Source organism: Eptesicus fuscus, chromosome 12 (assembly GCF_027574615.1).
Source record: "Eptesicus fuscus isolate TK198812 chromosome 12, DD_ASM_mEF_20220401, whole genome shotgun sequence".
Taxonomy (NCBI): Eukaryota; Metazoa; Chordata; class Mammalia; order Chiroptera; family Vespertilionidae; genus Eptesicus; species Eptesicus fuscus.
Genome location: NC_072484.1, coordinates 36,405,471 through 36,431,341, shown reverse-complemented (window position 1 = coordinate 36,431,341; position 25,871 = coordinate 36,405,471). Strand labels below are relative to the sequence as shown.

The 25,871-nt window shown below is 48.5% G+C and overlaps 1 protein-coding gene across 4 annotated transcripts; it reads right to left on the bottom strand.

Moving 5' to 3' along the window:
• TGIF2 (TGFB induced factor homeobox 2) lies at nucleotides 1–20,827 on the bottom strand. Of its 4 annotated transcripts, none has more exons than XM_008149653.3 (3): nucleotides 20,714–20,827; nucleotides 16,009–16,234; nucleotides 1–2,690 (listed from the first exon to the last, which is right to left on the bottom strand). In XM_008149653.3, the coding sequence occupies exons 2-3, from the start codon at nucleotides 16,198–16,200 to the stop codon at nucleotides 2,169–2,171; spliced, it is 714 nt and encodes a 237-aa protein (XP_008147875.1). In that variant the 5' UTR covers nucleotides 16,201–16,234; nucleotides 20,714–20,827; the 3' UTR covers nucleotides 1–2,168. The 4 variants fall into 4 exon arrangements, with proteins under 4 accessions (XP_008147875.1, XP_054579586.1, XP_054579587.1 ...); XM_054723611.1 differs by lacking the exon at nucleotides 20,714–20,827 and adding an exon at nucleotides 20,422–20,542; XM_054723612.1 differs by lacking the exon at nucleotides 20,714–20,827 and adding an exon at nucleotides 19,834–19,894.
• Between the last annotated feature and the right edge of the window lie 5,044 nt (nucleotides 20,828–25,871).

Sequence of the window (25,871 nt, the reverse complement as noted above, 5' to 3'; positions counted from 1 at the left end):
AAACCGAAAACAGTTTTATTTGACAAAAAGACAAAAACGAAACTTATTTACAGTAGTTTTCTGCTCAAATTATTTCAATGGGATAACTGTGCTTCTCCTCCAGGTTTATCTCACAACCAAACAAGCAGAGGCTGCCCCACCCCTAGCCTCCCTATCTTGCACAAAGGGGAGAGGGGAATGCCAACCAGAATTCAGCAGCATGGCTCCCACACCCTCACCACCTCCAATGCTCAGTGCACTGTTGAAAGGAAAAGTCCCACCCCAGCCCAATACACTTCCAAAGTCCCCTGCTACAAGCATCTTACAACAGTCACACCAGACCCGGGCTCACACACATGGGTGGGGTAGAGAGGCTGGGCAAACAGCAGCGTCAACTAATCTTGAAGCTGCCACGTTTGTGTTCATTTTCCCCCAGCGGGGCTAGAGGAGGGTGAGAATCCCTGATCCCCTTCCCACCCACCCAGGGCATGGAAGAAGAGGGCACAGGAAGAGGGAGCACCCAAGAGAGAGCTTAGGAAACTCGCCCACTCAGAGCAAAGCTCCCTTTCTGTAAATACTAATCCCTACTCTCACACCAAGAGGTGGGCTAAACCACTCAGAAATGAGGATGCCCAGAAAGGACAGAATACCTGTTGCTGCCTTTTCTCCTGGCCAGACCTAACCAAGTCAGCCAATGCCAAGTAACTTTCCCCCTTGTGCCTGACCTGGAAACTTCAGTAAACTACAGGCTGGGGCTCCTGACCTGTCTTTTGGCCCAGTAACAGTATTATTCAGAACAAAAATATTTTGGCTAATAATAACCTAGGATTAGTGTTTCTTAGGATATATAAAGATGGGGTATACTGCTGTTGAGCACTGTCAGCAATGAAAAAAACAAAATAAAAAACGGGGAGGAGGGAGGAGAACAAGACCAACTGTGATCTGTTTTGCTTTGAAGTTTAGGGCAGGGGCCTCTGCAACTCCAATTTAAAGAAAGGTGCAACACAAAAACACGGTGAACAGGCTTCGTTCATTTCCAGCCCCAGCCTCCTCTGAAGACAGTTCCTCAGGCAGCTGGTGGCAGGAAACGATTCCCCGCTTCCTCCAGGAATAGTTCCTGCCACCACCGTGGGAAAAGCTGCCAGTAGATGGAGCTTTTGACATTCTGGCCACTAATCCAAGTCCCTAAAGGACTCCAAAGGCTGCAGGGCAAAACTTTCAAGGATAAAGAAGGAAAAAACATTAAAGAGAAAAAACAAACAAAACACCCTACTGCCTCAGTCTAGCTTACATCTCTCCCCCCACCCCCAAAAGTACAGTAAAAACAGAAATATAAAAAACACCTCTCCAGTTTTATCATCCTTCTCTGCTCTGTGCCTAGAAAGTTTGGTCAGCTTCTCTGTTGGACCCTCTTGCTGGCTTTGGCTTTATCTTCCTTCGGTTCCTGATCCAGAAAAGCCAAAGCCTGTAAGTCTTTTCCTCCTTTTTTGGGTAAACCAAACCAACAATAAAATAACCATTAGGAATTTTGCAGAGATTTAACTGGTCCCCCAAACAAAAATACTCCTTCCTTGTAAAACAATCACTTGTTGTAGTGGTGGATCATTCCCAGTTCATCAGACTCCGTCACACAATGCACTCTTATTCCCCACACCTGGGCTTGCTGCCCCCATGAATGCAAACCACAATGAAAAGGGAGAAATGAACACTAAGTTTGACAAAAACCTGAATATTCAACTGGAGTCCGTTCTATCTGCTGGGTTCCTCTTTCTCTTGTTCACACTTAATGAACTAGGGAATGTCCACACTTTGCTTAACAGAGCAGCCGGCTCAGGGGCAACCTGGACCCAGCATGCATAGGTCTGAACTCGGCAGGTTTCCTGGGTGCAGCCCAGGGAAGCAGCTGGAACAAAGGTGTCCTGTGGGTTCTCTGGAGAAGTAGCAGCACCATGCCTGTCTCCGCTCTCTTGGTCTCATCACCTGAGGCCTGGAGAAAGGCAGTCAACAGAGGAGAGGTCCCCATCACAGTGCAGTGACACCAGTTAGTGTCTTCCTGCTGAAGATCCTGGACAGAGGAGATGATCCTGATGTTTGGCAGTGAACCAAAGAAAACTCTCTGTATAAAAGGGAACCAAAACAGAAACCCAGGACAGCTGGCTCGAGCCTTGAGCACCCCTGTGGGCAGATGCCTACTTGGGGTTTTCAGAGACAAAGGGGATGGGAGTGTGCAGTAACGGCAGCGACAGGTCCTGCTGCTTCTGAAGCTCCATCTCAGCAGCCCTCTGTAGTGCCACCTCCACCAGTAGCTGGAAGCTGCTGAAGTCCTCCTTGACCTGCTCTGGGGGTGTGGGTGGTGGTGTATTGAAGAGTCCACCGGTGGGGCTTCCAGCTTCAGCCCTGGTCAGCAGAGTGAGAGTGTTGCCAGGGGTCACCAGGGATTTGGGGGGTTCCGGCTCCCCTTGTGGGAAGGGAGCTGCTGGCTTTTCCCCCTGGCCTGGGTGGAGTGGCATGGAGCACACAGACACGGAGAGCACATTGGTGGGGGCTGGTACAGACACAGCCAGCACCGAGGGGCTGCTGCCACGGGGGAGGGCCACATCTGAGGCCTTGCCCCCTCGGCGGGAAATGGTGTATTGGTTGGGGTCTTGGCCATCCTTCCGAAGCATGTCTGGGAGAAGCCGCCGCCGAGCGTTGATGAACCAGTTACATATCTGAAATGAGTATGAGACTATGATCAGTTCACTCAATTAAAACCAGCTATGAAGCACCTATGTCAGGCCCCATAAGATGACATACACACAATCACAGTCCTCAGAAAGGTTCATGTTGGGAAGAGAGTTAAAGAAGAAATCATACAAATGAATATAAAATTGCAACAATGATCTATCCAATGAAGGGAAGGTACAATGGTGTGCTGTTGGAGACCCAATCTAGTCTTTGTGGACTCAGGGTGGTATTCTCTGAGGAAATGGCTCCTAAATTGAGATCTGGAGGATGAGTAGTTTAGGTGGGAAGGGAGAGGAATGTTCGATTTAGGGGGATCAACATCTGAAAAGACCCTGTAACAGGTGGAAGCAGAGTGCCTCTGAGGAGCTCAGACAAGGAAGAGCTTACCTCCAATGGCTGGAGCTAAGAGTGGTAACTAGAGCTTACCTCTATGGTGGGGATTTGGTTCTTTATTCTAAGGGTGATGGGGAGTGTAGGAGGGTTTTAAGCAAAAGAGCAACTTGCTATAGGGGGTGTGATGAGATGACAAATGTTTGTTCTATTTGGGAAACTGGAAATGAGAGGACCTGGTGCCAAGGTGATTCACTCCTAAATTTCTATAAAGACACCAAAGAATGTCAGATAGAAGAAAATGACTGTTTCCAGGCAAAACCAGGATCAGTGGCTCCAGCTGAATGTGCATTCAACCAACACCCTGAAGTCTTTTTTTATACAAGCTGCTCAGAAAGCTCCCATTTAACCTTGACCCCATTCCCATCTAATTCACTGTTTAGATCAATCTCTTTGGACCTATGCATGAGGCATCAAATTTCTCACTGTTAAGAGTTATGCTGCAAAGCCAAGACATATCTAGTGCCCTGACTTCATCTTTTTAACAGCTTCTTGGCTCTCCCACCCATCCTCTTCACTAGTTGTCACTTCTCTTTCTAAAATGCAATGACTGTTGCCCTAGCCGGTTTGGCTCAGTGGATAGAGCACCAGTCTGCAGACCAAAGGGTATCAGATCGATTCCAGTCAAGGGCACTTACCTCGATTGCAGGCTCCTCCCCGGCCTGGGCCTTGGCCGGGGTGCGTGCAGGAGGCAACCAATCAATGTGTTTCTCTCACATCGATGTTTCTCTCTGTCTTTCCCTCTCTCTTCCACTCTCTGAAAAACCAATGGAAAAAAATATCCTCAGATGAGGATTAAAAAAATAAAATCAATAAATAAAATGCAATGACTGTTATTCCTATTCTAGAAAACTGCCCTTTGTTTCCGACTGCCTACAGGGTCAAGTCTAGACACCCGAACCTGGTATTAAACCCTCCCCTGCCATGGCCTCTATTTCCAGCCCTTGTATTCTTTAGCATGTGAAATTGGTCACCAGACCTTCATCAGGCCCTGTGCTGTGTTTTTCTTTTCTTTTCTTTAAATAGCTCCATGATGCCTTTTGCACATCACATTTCTTTTTTTCTGAAGTGTCCTCTTTTCCACCTGAGAATGGCTACTTCTCTAAGCCTTAGCTGATCTAAGATATTAGCAATAGGGCCAGAGGAGAGGAAATGGATTCAAAACACCTCTCTGGTCCAGGCACCAAAGGGTTGTGGGTTCAATCCCTGGCCGTGTCCAGCATGTGCAGGAGACAACCAATGCAGAAAGCAACCAATCGGTGTGTTTCTCTCTCTGCTCTTCCTCCCTCCCTTCCACTCTCTCTAAAAAACAGATGGGAAAAAAATATCCTCAGGTGAGGATTTTTAAAAAAAGGCGTAGCTTGGTGGTTGAGCGTCGATGAACCAGGAAGTCACGGTTCAATTCTCAGTGAGAAACAGGTCCAGGCTTGATCCCTAGAGTGTGGGGTGTGCAGGAGGCAGCTGGTCAATGATTCTCATCATTGATGTTTCCATCTCTCTTTCCCTTTCCCTTCCTCTCCAAAATAAAATATATATATATTTTAAAAAATAAAACAAAACAGGAGTGGGAACTGTTTGTTTTTTTTCCTGTCAAGGGCCATCTGGAGATGTACAACTTCATTTGAGAGCCATTCAAAATTATCAACTTAATAATTAGCCTCTATTTTTGGTCAAACACTTAATTAATTCACCCCTAATGCCTTGGCAGGGCCAGACCAAATGATTTCGCAGGCTTCACACATTTGCGGGCTGGACATTCTCCATCCCTGATCTAAAAGATCAACCACTCATATCCTCTTTTCTCTCAATTACTCCTAATGGCCTGGAAATGTGGCAAGACAGATCCTACAACAGCTCATCTGAGCATTATTTTAAAAGTTATGGATCAGACTAGAAAATAGTTTCTTAGTTGCAAGACTGGCATAAGGTCATAAAAACAAACCTGTTTTAAAACATTAACCCTTTCCTTAAGTAGGCAAATACAACCCCCTACCCTTTCCCCCAAGTCCTTCTTCCTCTTGCCCTCTGGAGGGGTCCCCAAAGGGGAAAAGCAGCCTAATAACCTCCTTGCTCTCAGAGGCGGCAGGAGAGAAGACACATTAGAGACTGTGGATATCGGGGGTGGGGCATGGTGGGCGTGGCCTGGTAGGAAGGTATCCACAGATCTGGGCATCTTTCTGAGAACTTCTGCTGTGAAGTTTTCTAATAGCGTCCAATTACTGATCACTAAACATCTAATATTTAAAAATATATATATCTTATTGATTTTTTTACAGAGAGGAAGGGAGAGGGATAGAGTTAGAAACATCAATGAGAAAGAAACATCGATCAGCTGCCTCCTGCACACTTCCTACTGGGGATGTGTCCGCAACCAAGGCACATGCCCTTGACCAGAATCGAACCTGGGACCCTTGAGTCCGCAGGCCGACGCTCTATCCACTGAGCCAAACTGGTTAGGGCACAAATTTTCTTCTCATAATTACATCAGGTCTATGACTTTGATCAATTCCTATTTTACTGATGAACCTTTGTAAAGCTCAGCCTGGAGAGGTCAGGCAGGCGTGTCCACCTCTAGCTGTGGATTGCCAAGCCTGGGCCTCTGAACCTGGAGGAGTAGGAGCCCCTCCTCTCTGAACCTCCCTCAGGCTGTCACAGGGCCTCAGAGCCCATCTTACTTTATTCATTAAAACAGTCAGGTCAGGCCCTAACCGGTTTGGCTCAGTGGATAGAGCGTCGGCCTGCGGACTGAAGGGTCCCAGGTTCGATTCCGGTTAAGGGCATGTACCTTGGTTGCGGGCACATCCCCAGTAGGAGGTGTGCAGGAGTCAGCTGATCAATGTTTCTAACTCTCTATCCCTCCTCCTTCCTCTCTGTAAAAAAATCAATAAAATACATTAACAAAACAAAACAAAAACACAGCCAGGTTAGAACTTCTCACTTTCCTATTACTCTCCCTTTCAAGGCTTCATGCTTACTCAGATAATACTTGTTTGCGTTCGTATTATGTGCCAGGCCTAGTTCTTAGTACTGGTGATCCCTTTGTGAATTAAACAGACATGCACTCTACCCTGTGGTGCTTGTAGTCCACCTGGTTGTGGAGACTGGCAATGAACAAATATGACAAGAGACACCAATAAGTGTCAGGGAGGAAACAGGCAGGAATAAAAGCATAGCATATAAAGATAAGAGAGAGCCGAGGAACCAAGATGGCGGCAAAGTTAAACAACTAATCTGCTGCCTCGCACAACAATTTCAAAAATACAACTAAAAGACAAAACATCTACCACCCAGAACCATGGGAAAGCTGGCTGAGTGGTAGATTTACAACTAAGGAGAGAAAGGAGCACAAACGCTGAAAAGCTGAGTGAGGTACGGAGGCTCGAATCGGGCTGGAGGCGGGCGACTGGGTGTGCGGCTTTTCTTCAACCCGCAGGGAGACAAGCTCCCGATCACTCTGAAATCCAGTTTTTGGGGACACGCGGGGGACCCAGACACCTATGGGGAGAAGCTGGACTCTCGGCCATCGGGTCAGAAAGTGAGAGTGATGTTTTTGCAGAGGTGCGCCCAGCAATCATTGTTTACTGCGCTGGAGCGTGGGACAGGGGACTTGGAAACGCGGAAAGGCAGAGACGGCTGACGGCAGCCATCACCGTTGGCCACGCCCCAGCCTAGTGACGCCCTGAGACCCCACCCCACACATTCTACAAACCTGCCCAGGCTCCACACAGCAGCTTTTGCATATAAATGGCCTGTTCTGTGGCAGCTTAACCAAATAAACTGCAGCTCCAGTCAGACTGCTCCAAAACCACCCAAGCAAAGGAGGAGAAAACTAGTCCTTGCTGTAGCTCCTGCTGGGGAACACACAGTACACAAGGGTACACCAAGAGTGTCCACCTCAGGTAACTGGGAGGCTGACCTGTTGAACCAATAGGACACCTAGTACACAGAGCTACCCTACCAACTCAGGGAAGCAGCGAAAATGAGGAGGCAAGGAAACAGATCACAAACCAAAGAAATGGAGGAGAACAAGCGACTGGACATAGAGTTCAAAACCACGGTTATAAGGTTTTTCAAGAATTTCATGGAAAAGGCTGATAAATTTAATGAGACCCTTGAGGATATGAAAAAGGACCAACTAGAAATTAAACATACACTGACTGAAATAAAAAAATATTATACAGAGACCCAACAGCAGACTAGAGGATCGCAAGAATCAACTCAAAGATTTGGAATACAAAGAGGCCAAGGACACTCCTCTAGAGAAGCAAGAAGAGAAGAGAATTCAGAAAGTTGAAGATAGTGTAAGAAGCCTCTGGGACAACTTCAAGCGAACCAACATCAGAATTATGGGGGTACCAGAAGAAGAGAGAGAGCAAGATGCTGAAAACCTATTTGAAGAAATAATGAATGAAAACTTCCCCCACCTGATGAAAGAAATAGACTTACAAGTCCAGGAAGCACACAGAACCCCAAACAAAAGGAATCCAAAGAGGACCACACCAAGACACATCATAATTAAAATGCCAAGGGCAAAAGACAAAGAGAGAATCTTACAAGCAGCAAGAGAAAAACAGTTAGTTACCTACAAGGGAGCACCCATACGACTATCAGCTGATTTCTCAACAGAAACTATGCAGGCCAGACGGGAGTGGCAAGAAATATTCAAAGTGATGAATAGCAGGAACCTACAACCAAGACTACTCTACCCAGCAAAGTTATCATTCAGAATTAAAGGGCAGATAAAGAGCTTCACAGATAAGAAAAAGCTAAAGGAGTTCATCACCACCAAACCAGTATTATATGAAATGCTGAAAGGTATTCTTTAAAAAGAGGAAGAAGAAGAAGAAGATAAAAATTATGAACAACAAATACATATCTATCAACAAGTGAATCTAAAAGTCAAGAGAATTAAAAATCTGAGGAACAGAATAAACTGATGAACATAATAGAATCAGAGGCATAGAATGGGAGTGGATTGATAATTCTCAGGGGGAAAGGGGTGTCTGTGTGGGGAGTACGGGAAGAGACTGGACAAAAATCATACACCTATGGATAAGGACAGTGGGGGGAGGGGGGGAGGGCAGAGGGGGAGTGGGAACCGGGTGGTGGGGAGATATGGAGGGAAAAAAGGAGAAACAATTGTAATAATCTGAACAATAAAGATTTATTATAAAAATAAAAAAAGATAAGAGAGACCAGAGACAAAGGGAAGGATAAGACCTAAAGGATAAAAAAGCCAGCCTTGCCCTAGTTGGTTTGGCTCAGTGGATAGAGCGTCGGCCTGCGGACCGAAGGGTCCTAGGTTCGATTCTGGTCAAGGGCATATGCCTGGGTTGCTCAGTTCAACGTGCAGGAGGCAGCCAATCAATGATTCCCTCTCAACATTGATGTTTCTAGCTCTCTCTTCCTTTCTGAAATAAAAATATATTAAAAAGAAAGAAAAAAAAAGAAAGCCAGCCTTATAGAAAGCTGAAGGAAGAATGTTCGAGACAGAGGGAACAGCAAATGTCAAGGTGCTGAGGCAGGAAAGGGTTTGTCTTAAGAAACTGACAAAAGCAGGCAGGGTGATCCCACTAGGTCAGAACACCATGGTAAAATACTAAAGGGCCCAGTGATTCCTGGTCAGAGCACATGCCCAGTTTGTGGGCTTGATCCCCAGTAGGGGGCATGCAGGAGGCAGCCAATCAATACATCGATGTTTCTATCTCTGTCTCCCTCTCCCTTCCCCTCTGAAGAAGAAAAAAAAAAAAAAAAAAGACTTAAACAGTGGCTTGACCTGAATTCCACTCTAGGTCCTTCTCTTGGTCCTGTCTCCTCTCTCTGTTTATCCACAGATACGCACAGAGCATGCACCAGGAGGAAGAAAAGATGGGAACCCCTCCCCCTTCACCTCCTGTGCACTGGGATACTGGGAACTGTGTGTGCTGCAGCAATGCATGATGTTGCTCCCAATATTCCTCTAATGTTCACGGAATGGAGGCCCAACTCTCCTCAGGGCTCCTGTATCAATTCTACCCCTGGCCATCACCTTTCTTGGTCAATACCCTGGCAAGCCCTTGGTTACCATCTTCCTATGAACTGTCTCTACACAGCTGAAGGGCTAGCCACCTATGACAGGAACTGGTGCCTGGAGTTGGCATGGGTCTTTGCCTAGCAGACCATAGCTGCATCATTCCACAGGTGATCCGAGGACAGTACTTGGGCCCTGGCTCTGTCAGGATGGGAAAGCTCCTGGGCAGGGCAGGGCCTTCTCACTTATCCCTTTGCACCTCCATGGTCCAACCAGTACTACTGAGCACACACAACCCCTTACCATTTTCCCCAGGTCCTTCAGAGACATTGGCTGCGCTGAATCCTGGCAAGAGCTGCAAGGGATCCCCAAGGATAAGGCTGAACAACTGGGTGCAATGAAGGGAGGGAGCTAACTAAGCACTCTGGACACCAGGTTATCATGTCAGCCATCTCGCGTGCATTATTAATTTGCATACAAGCCTGGGAGGGTAGGGAGCAGTGTCCCCAGAGCACCAAAGGGGGAACTAGAACTCACAGAGAAGAAAGAACTTGCCCAAAGGCACAGACTCCCTAGTATAAATGTGGGATTCAAACCCAGGTCTCCTGGCTTTAAGGTCCCTAATGCTCTTCTTACTCTGCCTTGCTGTTTTACCAGAGGGACAGATAGCTGGATAATCATTATCATAATCCTAAAAAAAGGCAAACACTTGTTGAACCAAAACATGTCAGGTGTTGCTCTGAACATTCCCCATCTAATTATTCATTTAATCTTCAACAACTTATGAAACAGGTTCTGTGAGGATCTCCATTTTATTTCAACTGTTGAAGAAACAGACCCTAATCAGAGGTTCAGGAACTTGCTCAAGGTCACCTGTGCAAACAGATCTGGTCCAGACAGCCTGGTTCCAGGCAGGTGAAAGGACTGAAGAGAATCAGCCTAAGGCCTTTTCTCCTTGTTCAACTGCTTCCATCCCTCTGTCCACAAATGTCTCCTTAGTTACCTGTGCTCCGGGAGAGCACTGCACCGCTCCACCTTTCCCCTGTATGCAGGGGCAACAGATCACAGTGACCTGGGTCAAGGGAGATAAGGATGAGTAGTTCTGTTGAGAAACAAGTCTTGGGGAAGGGAATCTGGGCGTGTTCTTACAGCTGCGAGGGCATCTAGCCCCTAGTTGCACCTCCCATTTTGGCTTATAATTCTGAGAACAGCAGAAATGCGCGCGCGCACGCACACACACACGCACACACACACACACACACACACACACACCCGCAACATATTCCCCTCGATCTGCAGAAAACTTGGCAGACTACTGTCTGTTTTGTCTTCTCATCCGACAGAAATGCACAGCTGAGGGGGCTGGGTAAGCGCAGGAGGCCTGAGTGCACCACCAACGCCAGTTGCAGAGCATGTGACTCACTCCAACTCTAAGTCCTTGGGGAGGAGGCAGTAGGAAGAATGCCAAGGTGAATTCTGTGATTGATTCGGCAAAACAGACTGGGTGCCTGAAAGCCTGTCTCCACCATAAAACAGGGCCCTGTCCCAACGGCTGTCTCCCAGTCAGTCTTTTTATCTTTTTCATCAGTAGCTGAGATGAAGGACAAGGGAGGAATCACTGTGGCAAATGGGAGTGGGAGGGGCCAGGAAGTGGATGAAGGCCATGAGGATCAGAGCAGGGCATTTGACAAGGCAACACAATGCTTTAATCTCAATGTGTTTTCAGCTGTGAAAGACAGAAGCAAAGGAGGGGAGAGGGAAGTGAAGACATGGAGAGACCTTTCCCAAACTTCATGGTACCTCCATTTGTGTTGTGACCACCACATTCAAGTGCTCTTAAGGGCAGGCTGGCTTTGTTAAAACCACCTTGAGGGTAATTTTAAGAAATAGCTATTTTGGCCCTGGCTGAGTAGCTCAGTTGGTTAAGAGCGTCATCCCACTACGGCAAGGTTGCAGGTTCCATCCCTGGTGAGGGCACATACAAGAATCAACCAATGAATGCATAAGTAAAACAAAAGTCAATGATTTTCTCTCTCTCTCTAAAGAAAAAAAGTAAAAAAGGAAAGAAAAGAAAATAGCTATTTCTCACCTGCTTTATAGATCTGTTGGGGAAGGGGGCAAGTCAGAAATGTGTGTTTTTAAGCTCCCCAGAGTTCTGCCACTCAGGCTTAGGAACCAATGGTTTAACCCACTGGTGTAACTTGTCCTTGTGGGTCGAGCCCTTTATTTAAGCAAATAAGCTTACACAGAAGCTCAAAAGATATACGTACAGATGAAAGGCCCTGAGGTGGGGAGCCTAGGTTGCTGGTAGGAAGAATCGGGAGGCAGCTAGCTTTGGCATCAGAGTAAGGAGAGCAGCTTCCAAGGCTAAGTAAGGTGTTGCCGAGTGTCGGGCCAGGCCACACCTTGCCACAGAGCTGGCCACTACAGCAGGCTCCTTTCTTACCCGTTTGGTTCCCCATACCCAAGGGACTGCTGCCCTTACCTCCCCATTCCTTCAAGTCTGTCAGGACTCCATTCACAGGCTGCTTCCTGAGAGAAGCCTTTCAGACACCGCATTGGTATTTAACTGCATTAAATTCTTAGTCTTTTAAATAATGTCTTCCCTCCTCTCCTCCATCCCCTGAGGCTAGCCAAGGGCAGGGAGTTTCCAGCATACAGCACTGGGCCTGGAGCAGAGTACACCCCCAGTCAGTATTACAGAGTGAAGGAATGGGGCCAGAACCTCCCTCCTACAGTCACCTTCCCTCCCCAACACAGCCCCTTAGATCAGAGGGCGGTGGGGTGGGGGGGTGTCACAGGGACCACTGAAAAATCCTTCGCAAATGACCTTTCAGTTGGCCTCACCATCCCACTGCCTAGCCCTGGGCAAGTACCAGCAAACCAGTTAGTTAAATGACTCATTGACTTGCTAATGAGATAGCTCCTGGGCGGTTAAAAGAGACAATCAAAAGAGATGTCCCCAGGGAAAGAGGAAAACAGGCCTTGGCAAAATGCTGATGCTTGTTGAAGCCAGGTGATTGGTACCAGAGTTCATTAGAATATTCTCTTTTTATGGATACAGTATTTGCAAATATTTTAAATAATGAAGTTTTTTAAAAAAAATAATGAAGTCTTAAAAACTAAATACACTGAACAGACCGTCCAACCTCAGAGAGAAGGCAGGGGGTGGGGTGGGGGTGAGGGGAGTAAGAGATCAACCAAAGGACTTGTATGCATGCATATTAGCATAACCAATGGACAAGGACACTGGGGGGTGGGGACTTGTCCTGAGGAGTGTGTGTGTGTGGGGTCAAACAGGGAAAAAGGAGACATCTGTAATACTTTAAACAATTAAAAAAAAAAAAAACCACTAAGAAAAAGAAAAGGGCACTTAAAAACAAACAAAAAATTAAATACAGGAAAGAGATGCCTCCAGGAACTTAAGCCCATTTTTCCTGATTGATGAGCCACATTTCCGTACTTCTGAGGTCCTGCCTGTTGACATTTCCAACACTTATTTTCATTTTCTGTCACTTCAATAATTATTTCTTTTAAAAAAAATATTTTATTGATATTTTACAGAGAGGAAGGGAGAGGGATAAAGAGTTAGAAACATCGATGAGAGAGAAACATCGATCAGCTGCCTCCTGCACACTCCCCACTGGGTATGTGCCCGATACCAAGGTACATGCCCTTGACCGGAATCAAACCTGGGACCCTTGAGTCCGCAGGCCCCCTTGAATCCGCAGGCCGACGCTCTATCCACTGGCCAAACCGGTTAGGGCTTCAATAATTATTTCTGAAGCACCTACCAGATACATGGTACTGAGCTAAACACTGGGATATAGTGATCAATGATATCAGGCCTCTGGAGTTTAGTGTGTTGTAAAAAGCAGTTACAGTCAAGGATCCAAATGCTGACCCAGTCCTCGTGCTGTGGGAAGGTAGGGGGGTCCTCCACGGGTCCGGAGTCTCCCTGGTCAGATGGGAGCAAAGTGGTCTGGGGCAGTGGTCGGCAAACTGTGGCTCTATGGCACCTTGAGTTTTTAGCAAAGGCCAGCTTAGGAGGACCCTAATTAAGTTAATAACAATGTACCTACCTACCTATATAGGTTAAGTTTAAAAAATTTGGCTCTCAAAAGAAACTTCAATCGTTGTACTGTTGATATTTGGCTCTGTTGACTAATGAGTTTGCTGACCACTGGTCTGGGGTATCAATTGGGGTGGCAGGAATATGGAGAGGGGTGCCGGGGATGAAGCTGGCTCTGCAGATAGGGGCAGGTGATGTTGTCATTAGGTTGGCAGAAGCCATTAAAGGGTTTTAATTTTAAGTAGAGGGGTGACAAGTGATCGATCAGACAAGGATAAGTTGGACCAGACAGAAAAGAAGCCTTATTCCAGAAATACTTAAGGGGTATGTATAGGAACTGGTGACGGACTACAGGACTACATAAGCTGAGAAAGAGCTATCAAGGGGAGCCCTTCTAAAAGGAAAGAGCCAGCTTGGAGATGTATCAGTTATCAAGGAAATGTAAGGTGCCCGTAAGACCTCCAAGCAGAGGTGTCCTCTGGGGATTCATAGTATAGTTTCCATCGAGGAGTGCCAGGTGCTTCCCACTGCTTTTGAACTCTGGGCATGACTCTAGCGCGGGGTGGCCACTAGAACTCCTCCTACGCCTTCATCAGAAGTCTCCAGCTAACCCTGGCCCCAGACCTACGTTTCTCTAATTTGTTCTGGGGATACGCTGTCCTAGGGACCCACTGGTTCTCCACAGAACACTGTGGCTTTGTGTTTCTGTTGGGATTATGAGCAGGAGCACCATGGCCTGTGGAAGCCAGACTTGCTCAACCCCAGTCAGTGCCTCTGTCACACCACATACCACAGCCGTCAGCACAACACCATCCGTTTATAATAATGCAGTTAGATGGAATCTCACTGGTTTTACATTCATTTACTTTGGAAAACTGTGTATTTTATAGTTGTGTATAAGAGCAAGACAGTTTTTACCCAGTTTTCAATTTGTACATAGTTAAGTGATGTGATAATAAAATATTTTCTTTAAATTGGAAACAGTGTCCCTGACAAAAAGCAATTTCATTACTGTGTGACCAGTGGTTTGCCAGTGCAGGTATGAGGCACAGTGGGAACACACAGCAGTGGCCTCACACCTAGGTTGGGAAAAGCAGATGCTTTCCAAAGAACATGCTTAAATGGAGTGAACCAGGATCAGAAAGGTCAGGAAGGAGCCAAGGGAGAAGGCCTGGAGGCCCAGAGGGCTCCAGGCGCAGGAAGAACTGAGAGATGAGGCTGCTGAGTACCTAAGGAGTTTGGACTTTATCCTGAAGTCAGTAGGGTCTGTGGAGTGTGTGACACAATCAGAATTGCACATTAGTGTTCAAGAGAATGGACTTAAAGGAACAAGGCTGGAGGCAGGAAGACCAGCAAAGAGGCTAACTAGGTAATACTGGCTCTCAGGCTCCAGGGCAGCTCAGAAGCCCTGCCCTGGCTCTCTGCTGCTTTCTGTCCCCGCAGTGGTCACTTTTTGCAAACATCAGTGACCAAGTCTTTCCTGCTACTTCATCCAAGAATACATACTCCTTGAGGGTAGGAATGAGCCTGGTTCCTCTCTGGGATCCCAACTCTGTCCAGCATAGAGATGGGCATAGTGGAGTGCTTGGCAGTACACGTAAGGAGCTAGGCACGGCTAGACACCCGGGGTCAGTCCGAGACCTATGATCTAGGAGAGATGAGGAGAAAAAGGGAAGTAGAGGCACCGACTCTGCCAAACACCTCACAGTGCGCCTTGAGTTCTTCTCTGTCCCTCCTCCTCCTCCTCACACACTGGGAAATGCTACCATCACCTCCCCTTTTCCGAAGGGGAAACTCGAGGCTCAGTGAGGAGGCAGTGACATGGCCCAGGTCAAAGCTACCTCTTGTGGAGAAGATGGGATCCGAGTCAGGGTTTGTAACGCTAAAGCCTTTCTCGTAGGCAGACTCCAATTAACCGCTGCCCAGCGAGTGTAAGTCAGGTGATAGGAGTTCTGAGGACTGAAAACTCACCATGACACTTCATGGAGGAGGGACAAGAGCTGGGCAGACCTGGGAGGTTCACAGTGGGGCAAGGGAAGGAGGGAGAATCCATATCACGGATTGGAGAAGTGGTCTAGGAAAGGACAGAAGTGGAAAGGGGGTGGGCCTTTGCTAGGCTGAGGCCCTGCTCTGTGTCTCCCAGGTAGGTGAGAGCCAAACTGGAGGCAAGACGGACCGGGGTGTCCTGCCTCAGCACTTATACAAAACACCTACAACGTCGGCAACTGAGGAAATATCTTGCACTTTGACAAATACCTTATGAATGTACTCAAAGCACCTTCACATCCAGTTCTGAATCTGTTCCTCATAATAGTTCAGTCAGGCAGGAGAGGATCAGAACCCCCACTTTATAGATGGGGAAATCAAGATGCGGTCCACAGCTTCTATGTGGCAGAACTGGGTTTTGAACCCAGAATCTCTGACTTTTGCCCTTTCTTTGACCATGATTCCAACCCAATTTTAACCACACTGCAGGTCACCAGCTGTCCCCTGCAACCAAGTCACTATCCAAGCATCACCCTGGGCTGGGGCCCAACTCCAGACACTCAATGCATTCTCACCGTCCCGCGGCCTCCAATGTTAATGAGACACCTAGACATTGATACAATTCCTTGCCTCTTCAGAACTCTTAAAAAAAAAATCTGAAATCTAGCTGCAGTGACCTCATGTCACTGTTCTCCTTTGTGGCAGGGGGACTGGGTGTTCTCATCTGACCAAAGAAGAAACTGAGGCCCAGAGAGGGAGGTGACCAGCCTAAGGCCACACAGTGAGTCAGTGATAGGGCTGGGACAGGACCAGAACCCAGGTCTTCTGCTGCCCCCCTCCTTACCTGCAGCACAGACAGGTTGGTTTGTCCAGAAAGGCTCAGCTTCTCCTGCTCAGAGGGGTAGGCGTTGTAGCGGTGCAGGTACAGCCAGTCGCGGAGGATCTTTACTGACTCCTTGGGCAGGTTCCCTCTGCGCTTCCTCTTGCCTGCCAGGGAGAGGAGGCCTTCATCCTCACCCAGGTCACTGTCTGACATGATGCCTAAGGGCTAAGCTGGATCGCAGGCAAGCCTGGAACAAGTGACAAAGGGGATGGGGACATTATATTATTACCCTGCACTGCCTCTCCGCCTCTTCCTGTTCTCTAAACACACCACTATTAGAGCCTTGGACACCAGAACTATGGGGAAATTGCAATTCAAAGCCTCAGGCCATACCACAGCCTAAGCAACCTAGAAGGGATGAGTCCAAAATGCCTCTCTTTCAGTAGATGACTACTCAACTAAACAGCAGCTCAATTTTTTTTTAATTTAAAGTTTCTCCAATTAGTTTACATTCAATATTACTTTGTATTAGTTTCAGGTGTACAGCATAGTGGTTAGACAATCATTTACTTTACAACATGTTCCTTGTAAATGGCAGTTCATTAATAAGCAGTACCAGCCTAGAAATAATTAGTTACTATTGAGATCTGTTTTCCATGCTCTGTATAGAGCATTTTCCATTTATTATCTCATTCTATCCTCACAAAGTCCTTGTAAGGGGGACACTACTATTATCACCATTTTATAGATGAGCAAACCAAGGCCCAGAGAGATTAAGAAAGCCACCTAAGTCCTAACCGGTTTGGCTCAGTGGATAGAGCGTCGGCCTGCGAACTGAAAGGTCCCAGGTTCGATTCCCGTCAAGGGCATGTACCTTGGTTGTGGGCACATTCCCCAGTAGGAGGTGTGCAGGAGGCAGCTGATCGATGTTCCACTCTCATCGATATTTCTAACTCTCTATCTCTCTCCCTTCCTCTCTGTAAAAAAAAATCAATAAAATATATATTTTTTTAAAAAGCCACCTAAGACACTATGGCTCTTAAACAGTTACCATGTGACCCAGTAATTTCACTCCTAGGTATCTACCCAAAAGAAATGAAAACCTATGTCCACATGAAAGCTTGTACACGAATGTTTATAGCAACATTATTCGTAATAGCAAAAGGTGGAATCCTGGTTGGGTAATTCAGTTGGGTTAGACTGATATGCCAAAGGTTTCGGGTTTAATACCGGTCAGGGCTCATAGGAGTCAATTGATGTTGATTTCTGTCTCCTCTTTCTCTCTCTCTCAAATCAATCAGTAAATGAAATAAAATAAAGCAAAAGGTGGAAACAATCAAGTGTGTATAACAGATGAAAGGATAAATAACATGAGGTCTACCCATATAGTGCAATATTATTTGGCCATAAAAAGGACTGGAGTCCTGATCCATGCTACAATGTGGATGAAACTTGAAAATATAATGCTAAGTGAAAGAAACGCATTACAAGAAACACACATTATATAATTTCATGTTAATGAAATGTCCAGAATGTGCTGGGAAGGAATAGAAGGGTGATAGCTAAAGGGAGTTGGAGGTTTTTTTGAGGTGATAAAAATGTTCTAAAATTGACGGTGGTGATGTTTGGATAGTTGTGAATTTACAGTTTACCCTTGAACAATGTGGGGGTTAGGGGTGCCAACCCGCACACAGGTGAAATACTGCAAATAACTTTGACTTCCCCAAAACTTGGCTGTCCCTCAGTATTTACAGGAGCTTGGTGGATACCCAAATCTGGCAGAGGCTCAAGTCCCCTAATAAGATGGTGTAGATCAATGCATCCATGGACTTCAAGTCATAGATGGAAGACAGTATGGTATTTATTTTTTTTAAATCCTTCACCTGAGGATTTGTTTTTATTGACTTTTAGGAAGAGAGGAAGGGAGGCAGAGAGGGAGGGAGGGAAAAAGAAGAGGGAGAGAAAAATTGGTCCTGTATGTGGGGCCAGGATCGAACCCGAAACTCAGGTATGTGCCCTGACCAGGAATAAAACCCCAAACCCTTTGGTGTACTGGACTATGCTCCAATCAACTGAGCCACCCAGCCAGGGCCGGGTACTTACTGAAAAAATTCCACACATAAGTGGACCCACACAGTCCAAACCCAGGTTGTTTACATTTCAACTGTACTAAAAAGTACTACCTTGTTCACTTTAAATTGGCAAGTTCTACAGTATGTGAATTATATCTCAATAAAGCTGTATGGAAAAGGACACTCACATCCAGGATATAGCACATATAGGAGAGTGGGTTTGGACCAAGGTAGTTTGGTCCCCCACCCTTACTCCATGCCATCTCGCTTCCCAGGTCTCCCAAGATGTCAGAAACTATCAATCACCATGGTCCTATAGCAATCCATGTAACATTTACTGTGCGCCCTGCAGTGTTGAGCCATCCCTACAGGTTGTCTCTCATACATTCTCCTTTGTGATCTAGCTCCTGGCTTGGTCTCAGAACAAACTCCTCAAAAAATTGTAATAAATGAGCAAGGCAGGGGCTCTGGTCCCTCCAACCTGGCTACCTAACGTTAGGCAAATGTCCTTCCTCCCCTTCTTAGGCTCGAGCCCCCACATCAAGTGAAAGAAGGTGTTTCCGTAGACAACCTAACTCAGTTGCTCAGCCCCCTGACAAACTTCTTGTTCCCACATGCAAAAGAGATTTACATTTTTAAACCAGAAGTTCCAGGCCAAGCCGATGCCAGAATCTCAAGACTCCTCCCTTCTCAGCCTTTTAACAGTTCCCCAGGAGGCTGGGCCAACAGACTCTGGCATTTCCCAGGTTTTGTTTCCTCAACTTGGGCCAGAGCCCAGATAACTGGGCTGGGTAGGCCAGGCTTTCGAGGGAAGGGTCCACCCTCCCAGCCAGGCCACCTGGAGGTGAGACAGGCATTGATTAGAGGTGCCACTCCTCAGAGAGCACCAACAATCCGCCGGCTTTGTGAAGTCAGGTGTCTGAAGTTCAGCTGGCTAGGGCAGGCGGTCGTTGGGATCTGGGTTAAGGGATGCAGCCCTGGCAGGCTGGGAGTTTACTCAAGGTTATCTGTACAAATTCCACCCGGGCTGCTAGCCGAGTTCCAGGCTGCAGGGTTCCAGGGCCGGCCGGTGCAACGACCCAAGTCTACACAGACCTCTCCACCATGGTGTCCTGCACCTCAGCCCACTTACAGTCCGGTGAGGGATCCCACATATGCACCCCACAATCCCACCGGACAACCCTCTTAACAGCACCAACTCCCTCGGCCCCTGGAATCCCCATACATGTCACCGACAAATACAGCACACACTCCGTTTACAGATCCCACTTCTAGCGCCATCAACCGGGGCCCACACAACCAGCCCAACCCCTGGATGTAAGCCCACCCACCAACTCAAACCTACCCGCCCCGCCCACCCACGATCTCTCGGGCTAGGAAAACTCCAGATGTCATCACGTCAGCCATCAGTTCTTATCCTAACTGGCCTGAGGTAGCAAGCTCGCGACCTAACACCCGGTGCACACACTGCACACGGCCAGTCGCGGACCTGCAGTCCCTCCCGCACGAACTTTCTGACAACTCCCCCGCCGGGCGGGACACTCCCCCGGGCCGCGCACGGCGGCTGCATTCCCAGCCGTTCACACAAAGCGCGCAGCCTCCCCCGCGGCCCAGACCCAGTCTGAGCACATGGCTCCCGGGGCGGCGGGGAATCGGCCTGCGCCGGGGCGCCTGCACCCCGCGGCCCCCCGACCCCGCGTCAGCATGGGCGCTCCAGCTCATCCGCGGGCCCGCCATCCGGTGGGGCGGGGGCTCTGGAAGAAGAAAAACTCACGTGTCTGTCCCGGGGCAGGAAAAAGTTTGGTTCCCACCCCCTTCCCCCGCGGCTCGGCGCTGACGGACTCTTCGGGGCGCGGGGCCGGCCGAGCCTGCGCGCTCGGCTTTGTGCTCGGAACTCGGCCCGGAGGGGGAGGGGAGGGGAGGGGAGGGGGCTGGGCTCCCACCTCCGCACCGCCCCCCCCCCCATCCCGACCTGCGCCCAGACTCCATGTTGGCCGCCCCCTACCCGGGAGACTTGAGTGTTTCCCCCGCCGGAGGCTCGGCTCACGCTCGGCCTGCCTGAGGGTCCCGGCGCGCACAAACTTTCTTTGGGTCGCCAGCCCCCCGAGCCCCGCTTCCTTGACCCGCCGGGGAGTGACAGATGCCTCAGAGACAGACTTTCCTTTGTTCCAAAGGAAAGGGGAACTCGCGCGGGCTCCCCGGCCCTCCCAGCTCCGGGCCCTTCCCGCTGCCCCCACCCGCAGCTGTCACTCTCGGCGGCCCCCTCGCCCGCTCCGCCGCACCGCGGTGGGGGGCGGGGGGGCTGCCGGCGGTTAGCAACGTGCACTTTTGAAACCAAACAAACCCGCCCCCGCGCGCTCACCCCGGCGGGGCCAGGGGCGGCCCATCTTCCACGGTGGGATCCTAGGAAGCTGGGTCCCCCAAAAGGTCCCCAAACGAGTTTTCTGCCGGGGGTGGGGGGTGGGGCACCCCCTACCGGCCCCCGCCAGCACACGGCGGCCGGGACTCGCAAACACCCCCGAGCTCACACACCCACAATCGCACGCGCCGGGACGACGCCACCTCCCCCTCCGGCCCAGAAAAAAAAAAACTTTCCAAGTTGTCCGCGCGCCCCCCGCCCCCTAATCAACTCCGCTCCTGCGCCCCGCACTGACTTTCCCGAGCGGCTTTTCCGTCCACGCGGCCTCGGGCTCGGTCCGCGGCGTCCTGGCAGGGGGCGGGGGGCGCCGGGGGAGCGCGCCGCGTACCTGCCGGGCCTGACACTCGGCCTGACAGCTCGCGGCTGGAAAGCACCTCGCGGCCTGACGTCAGATCCCCTCTCCCCCGCCCGCCCCCTCTCTCCGCGCGCCCGCCCCCACCCGCCCGGAGGGAGAAAACAAACTTCGTGCGGAGCGCCGCGAGCTACGCACACCCCCCGCGGGGCGTGCCGGCCGCCGCGAGGGGCTTCGCCCCGCCCACCGCGCCCGGAGGGGGCGGGGCCGGAGGGCACCTTCTTCCTGCGCCTCCCCCCACCTCAGGAATGCCGCGGGGCCTCGCCGGAGGAGTGGTGGGAGCCCAGGCTCGGGATAGTGCGCTTGGGGGCAGGAAGTGGCCCGAACCTCCTTTCGGAGAGCATTTCCGGGGCGCCTACTGTGTGCTTCAGGTTGGGGGGGTGGGGGCCCATTGCTTGGAGGAGAAATAATGTAAATTCCGACATTTGTAATCCTCCCTTCACTAAGATCTTCCCGCCCGCAGTGTGGTTATTCCCATTGCACAGAGAGGAAACTGAGGCCCGGTTAGTCCCGGGGTTTACCCCCAGCTGGTAAGGACCGGGCTCTGAATGCAACCTCTGTTCTGCCCACGAGGGCCCATCGAGGCGGGTAGAAGGCTTCTTCGGACACCATCGCAAAACACGTAGCCCTGAGGTCTAGCTCACCAGTGGCGCTGGAGGGAAAAACAACCAGTTGCGAAGGAGGGTTTGTAGCGACGCGAGGACGCTGAGCGCGGCACTTCAGGTGTGTCACCCCGTCTAATCCGGCTTCTGGGGTAGGTGCTAGTATACATCAGCCCCTGATTTGCCCATGAGCTTCAGAGAGGCTCTTGCTTCTTGTCATACAGTCAACCAGTGTCATTCAGTCCAGGTGGATCCCACAGCGGAGCTGGAGCCACGGCCTTACCCCATGGAGACAGGCGCTTGAAAGAGGCAGACCACCCGTCCAGGAGCTCCACTGCTCCCGCTGGTTTCTTTTTCCTCTGCCCATTGCACCCAACTCCAGGACGTTTCCCTTGGTCTTCCCCGACTCTGCCTGCCAGTACTCTCTTTGCTAATTTTTATCTCTGTACCACTTAATGTGACACACCTGTTGACCAACACCGCCCCCCCCCCCCCCCCCTAGGACCTGAGGGTTCGGGGAATACCTTGTATGCTACCTCTCCACCCCAGCTCTTGGCCCCTACCCAGCACAGAGTCAGCCTAAAACTGGTCAAGGCCTCTTCTGGGCCTCCGGTTCCTCATCTGGATCTGGACATTTAGGACCCTAGAGCTTGGAAATCGGGAGCCTTGAAATGGCTTTTGGTCTTAATTGCACTTCAGCAATGGAGAACTCAAACAAAAATCGAATGTTCTCCAAATAGGCCCTAAGCCAGTCAGAATGCTGATTAAGTGGCTGTTAAGATGCACCTGAATTTCCCCTGGAAGCCACACTTCCCTGCAAACGCTTAAAACCTAGATGCCGCACTGCTCTCCTCCCAGCAGCACCCAAGTATCAGTGCCATTACCCAGTGTTCTCCATTTCACAGGTGAGGAAACTGAGGCCCAGAGAGGAGGCCCCAAATAATATCTTGGGGAAGTGGTGCTTGGTCCACAGCCTTCTGAGAAAGAAAAGAGAGGCTTGGAGAGTCTCAGGTAAGACAGATGAAACCACCGGACCCTGATCAGTAGGATCATAGAACGTGTTGTGCAGGGACCTTTAGAAGGGGGGACCTAGAAGGGAAAACTGGGGTGCACCCAGGTGACCCTTGGAGATATGATTCTCTCTGGCACTTAGCATGCCAGGCAGCCAGGCATTGTGCACGAGAGCCAGACGGTCCCATTTTGGGGAAGCCACTGGGGACCTGGGCTTGAACCCAGAGACCTTCCCCGAAAATTGGCCACCAGCAGCAGCCCCCTAGGCCTGTGGTCGGCAAACTGCGGCTCACGAGCCACATGTGGCTCTTCCACAAAATACCACGGCCTGGGCGAGTCTATTTTGAAGAAGTGGCGTTAGAAGAAGTTTAAGTTTAAAAAATTTGGCCTCTCAAAAGAAATTTCAGTCGTTGTACTGTGGATATTGGGCTCTGTTGACTAATGAGTTTGCCGACCACGGCCCTAGGCCAGTGCATCTCCAGTCTCATGTTAGATGAGGTGCGTTGGAGCAAATGGGAGTAGCTCCTTTTCCCCCTTAGCCAGAAGCTTCAGGAGTCCCTCCTCAGACTTCCTGGACGGGGAGGGGAGTTGGAAGATAGAGCAAGGCTGTTAGTGTGTCAGGACTTTGCATTTTTTAAAAGTTTTTTTTTTTTTTCTTTTAGAGAACAGATTGAGCTGTTAGAGGGGAGGAGGGCTGCAGGGCAGGGTGAAAAAGATGAAGCGATTAAGCAAAATAACAGCTCATAGACACAACAGAATGGTGATTACCAGAGGGGAAAGGGAGGTGGAGGGAGGTAGAAGAGGGTATAGGGGGAATAAGTGATATAAGAAGAAAAAAAAAGATTTTTTACTTAATTACAGTTGACATTCAGTATTATATTAGTTTCAGGTGTCAGCATGGTTGTTAGACATTTACATAACTTATGAATGAAGTGATCCCCTCATAAGTCTAGTACCTCCTGGCACCATACCTAGTTGTTACAATATTATTGACTGTATTCCCTATGCTGTACTTTACATCCCCATGACTGTTTTGTAAGTGCCAATTTATCAGCCATCTCCCTACCCCCCTTGCATCTGGCAACCATCAGTTTGTTCTCTGTATCTATGAGTCTGTTTCTATTTTATTTTGTTTTTTAGATTCCACATATTAAGTGAAATCATATGATAGTTGTCTTTCTCTGTCTGACTTATTTCACTTAGCATAATACCCTCTAGGTCTATTCATGTTGTTGAAAATGGGAAGATATCATTTTTTATGGCTGAGTAATATTTTATTATGGAATATTATATATATGAATACATATCTCTCTCACATCTTCTTTATCCAATCGTCTGTTGATGGGCACTTGGTTTCTTCCATATCTTGGCTAATGCTTCAATGAACATACGGATGCATATATCTTTTCGAATTAGTGTTCCAGAAGTAGAATTGCTTAGTCATACGGTAGTTCTATTTTTAATTTTTTGAGGAACCTCCATACTGTTTTCCGTAATGGCCGCACAAGTCTGCATTCCCATCAGCAAAACTCAAGGTTCCCTTTTGTCCACATCTTCACCAGCACTTGTTGTTTGTTAGGATTGTGCATTGTAAACAAATCCATCAGGTAAAGCCTGAATACATGAACTTTGAGAATTACCATGTAAAGTTTCTCAATTAGTATCAGAATTTAAAATGTGTACATTTAGGACTCTCTCATGAAAAATAATCTCAGCCCAAAGATAAATGCTTATACAAGATTGTTCTTTGCAGCACTCTATTCTGGTGGAAAATTGCAAGCAACTACATGCCACTCACCAGGAGGTGACAGCTCATAGCAACTCTGGGACCGCCCCGCCATACAACCAAATGTTGCAGTGGGGTAAGTCTGTGCATACTAACCTGGGGGATGGTCCAGGTATATTTATTAGGACAGTTGGCCTGCAGGGGATCCTATGGGTGTCCTGAGATGGTGCCTCGGGAAAGGAGGGAAGAGGTTGGAGGTAGGGTGAACAGGTGAAGCAGCTCTGGGTAACTTAGGCTAAACAAATGGAGTCCTATCTCTAAGATCTGGGAGATTTGTGGCTTTCTCACATGAGGTTCTGCATTTTCATCTAATGTGACTTTCAGCTTGACAGTATCTTAAAAGCCCGTGATATCTTGTTAGTCAACCACAGTTTGCTTGGCTTGCTTCTAGTGTTGGGTATGCACTCATTCATATAGTTCTTTGTGCCTAGTGCGTGTCAGGCTGTGTGTTTAAAAATGGGGAACCCACTGGCTAGACCATTCATGAAGGGTTTGGATTAAGAAGTATAAATTGTAATGAATGTCAACATAATATAAATATAAATATAAATATTTATATAATATAAATAGAATGTCAACTGTAATTAAGTTGGATTCATGAAGGTGAATGGATTAAGAAGTATAAATTGGCAGTTACAAAACAGTCTCCAGATGTAAAGTTCAGCTGAGAAATGAGAGGGTTGGACATGATAATCCTAAAGGTCTCTTCTTTCACATTCTGTCATTTAAAGCTTATGTATTTTTTTAAAGTAATCTATATATATAAAAGGCTAATATGCTAAGCGTCCCTCTCACAGTCCAACCGGTCGCTATGACACGCACTGACCACCAGGGGGTAGATGCTCAACGCAGGAGCTGCCATGATGTGCACTGACCATTTACAGAGAAATGGCAGCGCGGACCTGGCACCAACAAAGCAACACTCGGCTTCCCCCAAGTGGGACACAGGCCCCGCCACCACCCTGGAGCAACAGCCAGCCAAATTGCAGCCGATGCTGCCATGGCACAAAATGCGGCCCCCAGTCCAGCCCAACAATGGTCGCTGTGGGCGCCGGGTAATGATGTCATGTAGCAATGCCCGGCTTCCTCTCCCTAGCCACTAGCCTCCTTGGAGTTTCTTCAGTCTAGGAACACAATGTGCTTTATAGCCAGCTGCACATATTTTACACTTTAACCAAATGTTTGTGAAGCATTTTCCCATGCCTCATCTCATTTGATCCTCACAGAAGTCCTGGAGTAAGTAGATAGGAAACTCGGTGAAATCTGTTTTCTTTTCATTAGCCAGAAAATGGAGATTTAGAAAGCTTAGAAATTTGACCCTACTGAAAAGAAGTAAGAAATGGTGGATCTTGAAAATGACTTCGGGTTTTCTCACTGTGCAGAATATTGTCAAACACTGCTGCAGTTAAATATTTTACCCTTTGTTCTCCCTGTGTGATCTACAATAATAATCTGCTTCGTGTTGATATTTACTGCTGTGTTGCTGGCAATTATCTGAAAGAGAAGTTGGGGTGCTTCACTGGGTTGGAAAGAGTTTAGCTAAATCAGAAAGCAGGTCTAATTAAGCAAGTTTGTTCTATATCTATAAAAGGCTACGTTGACTCGTGCATGCACGATACATGTTAAGTTCTTGCTGGCGCCA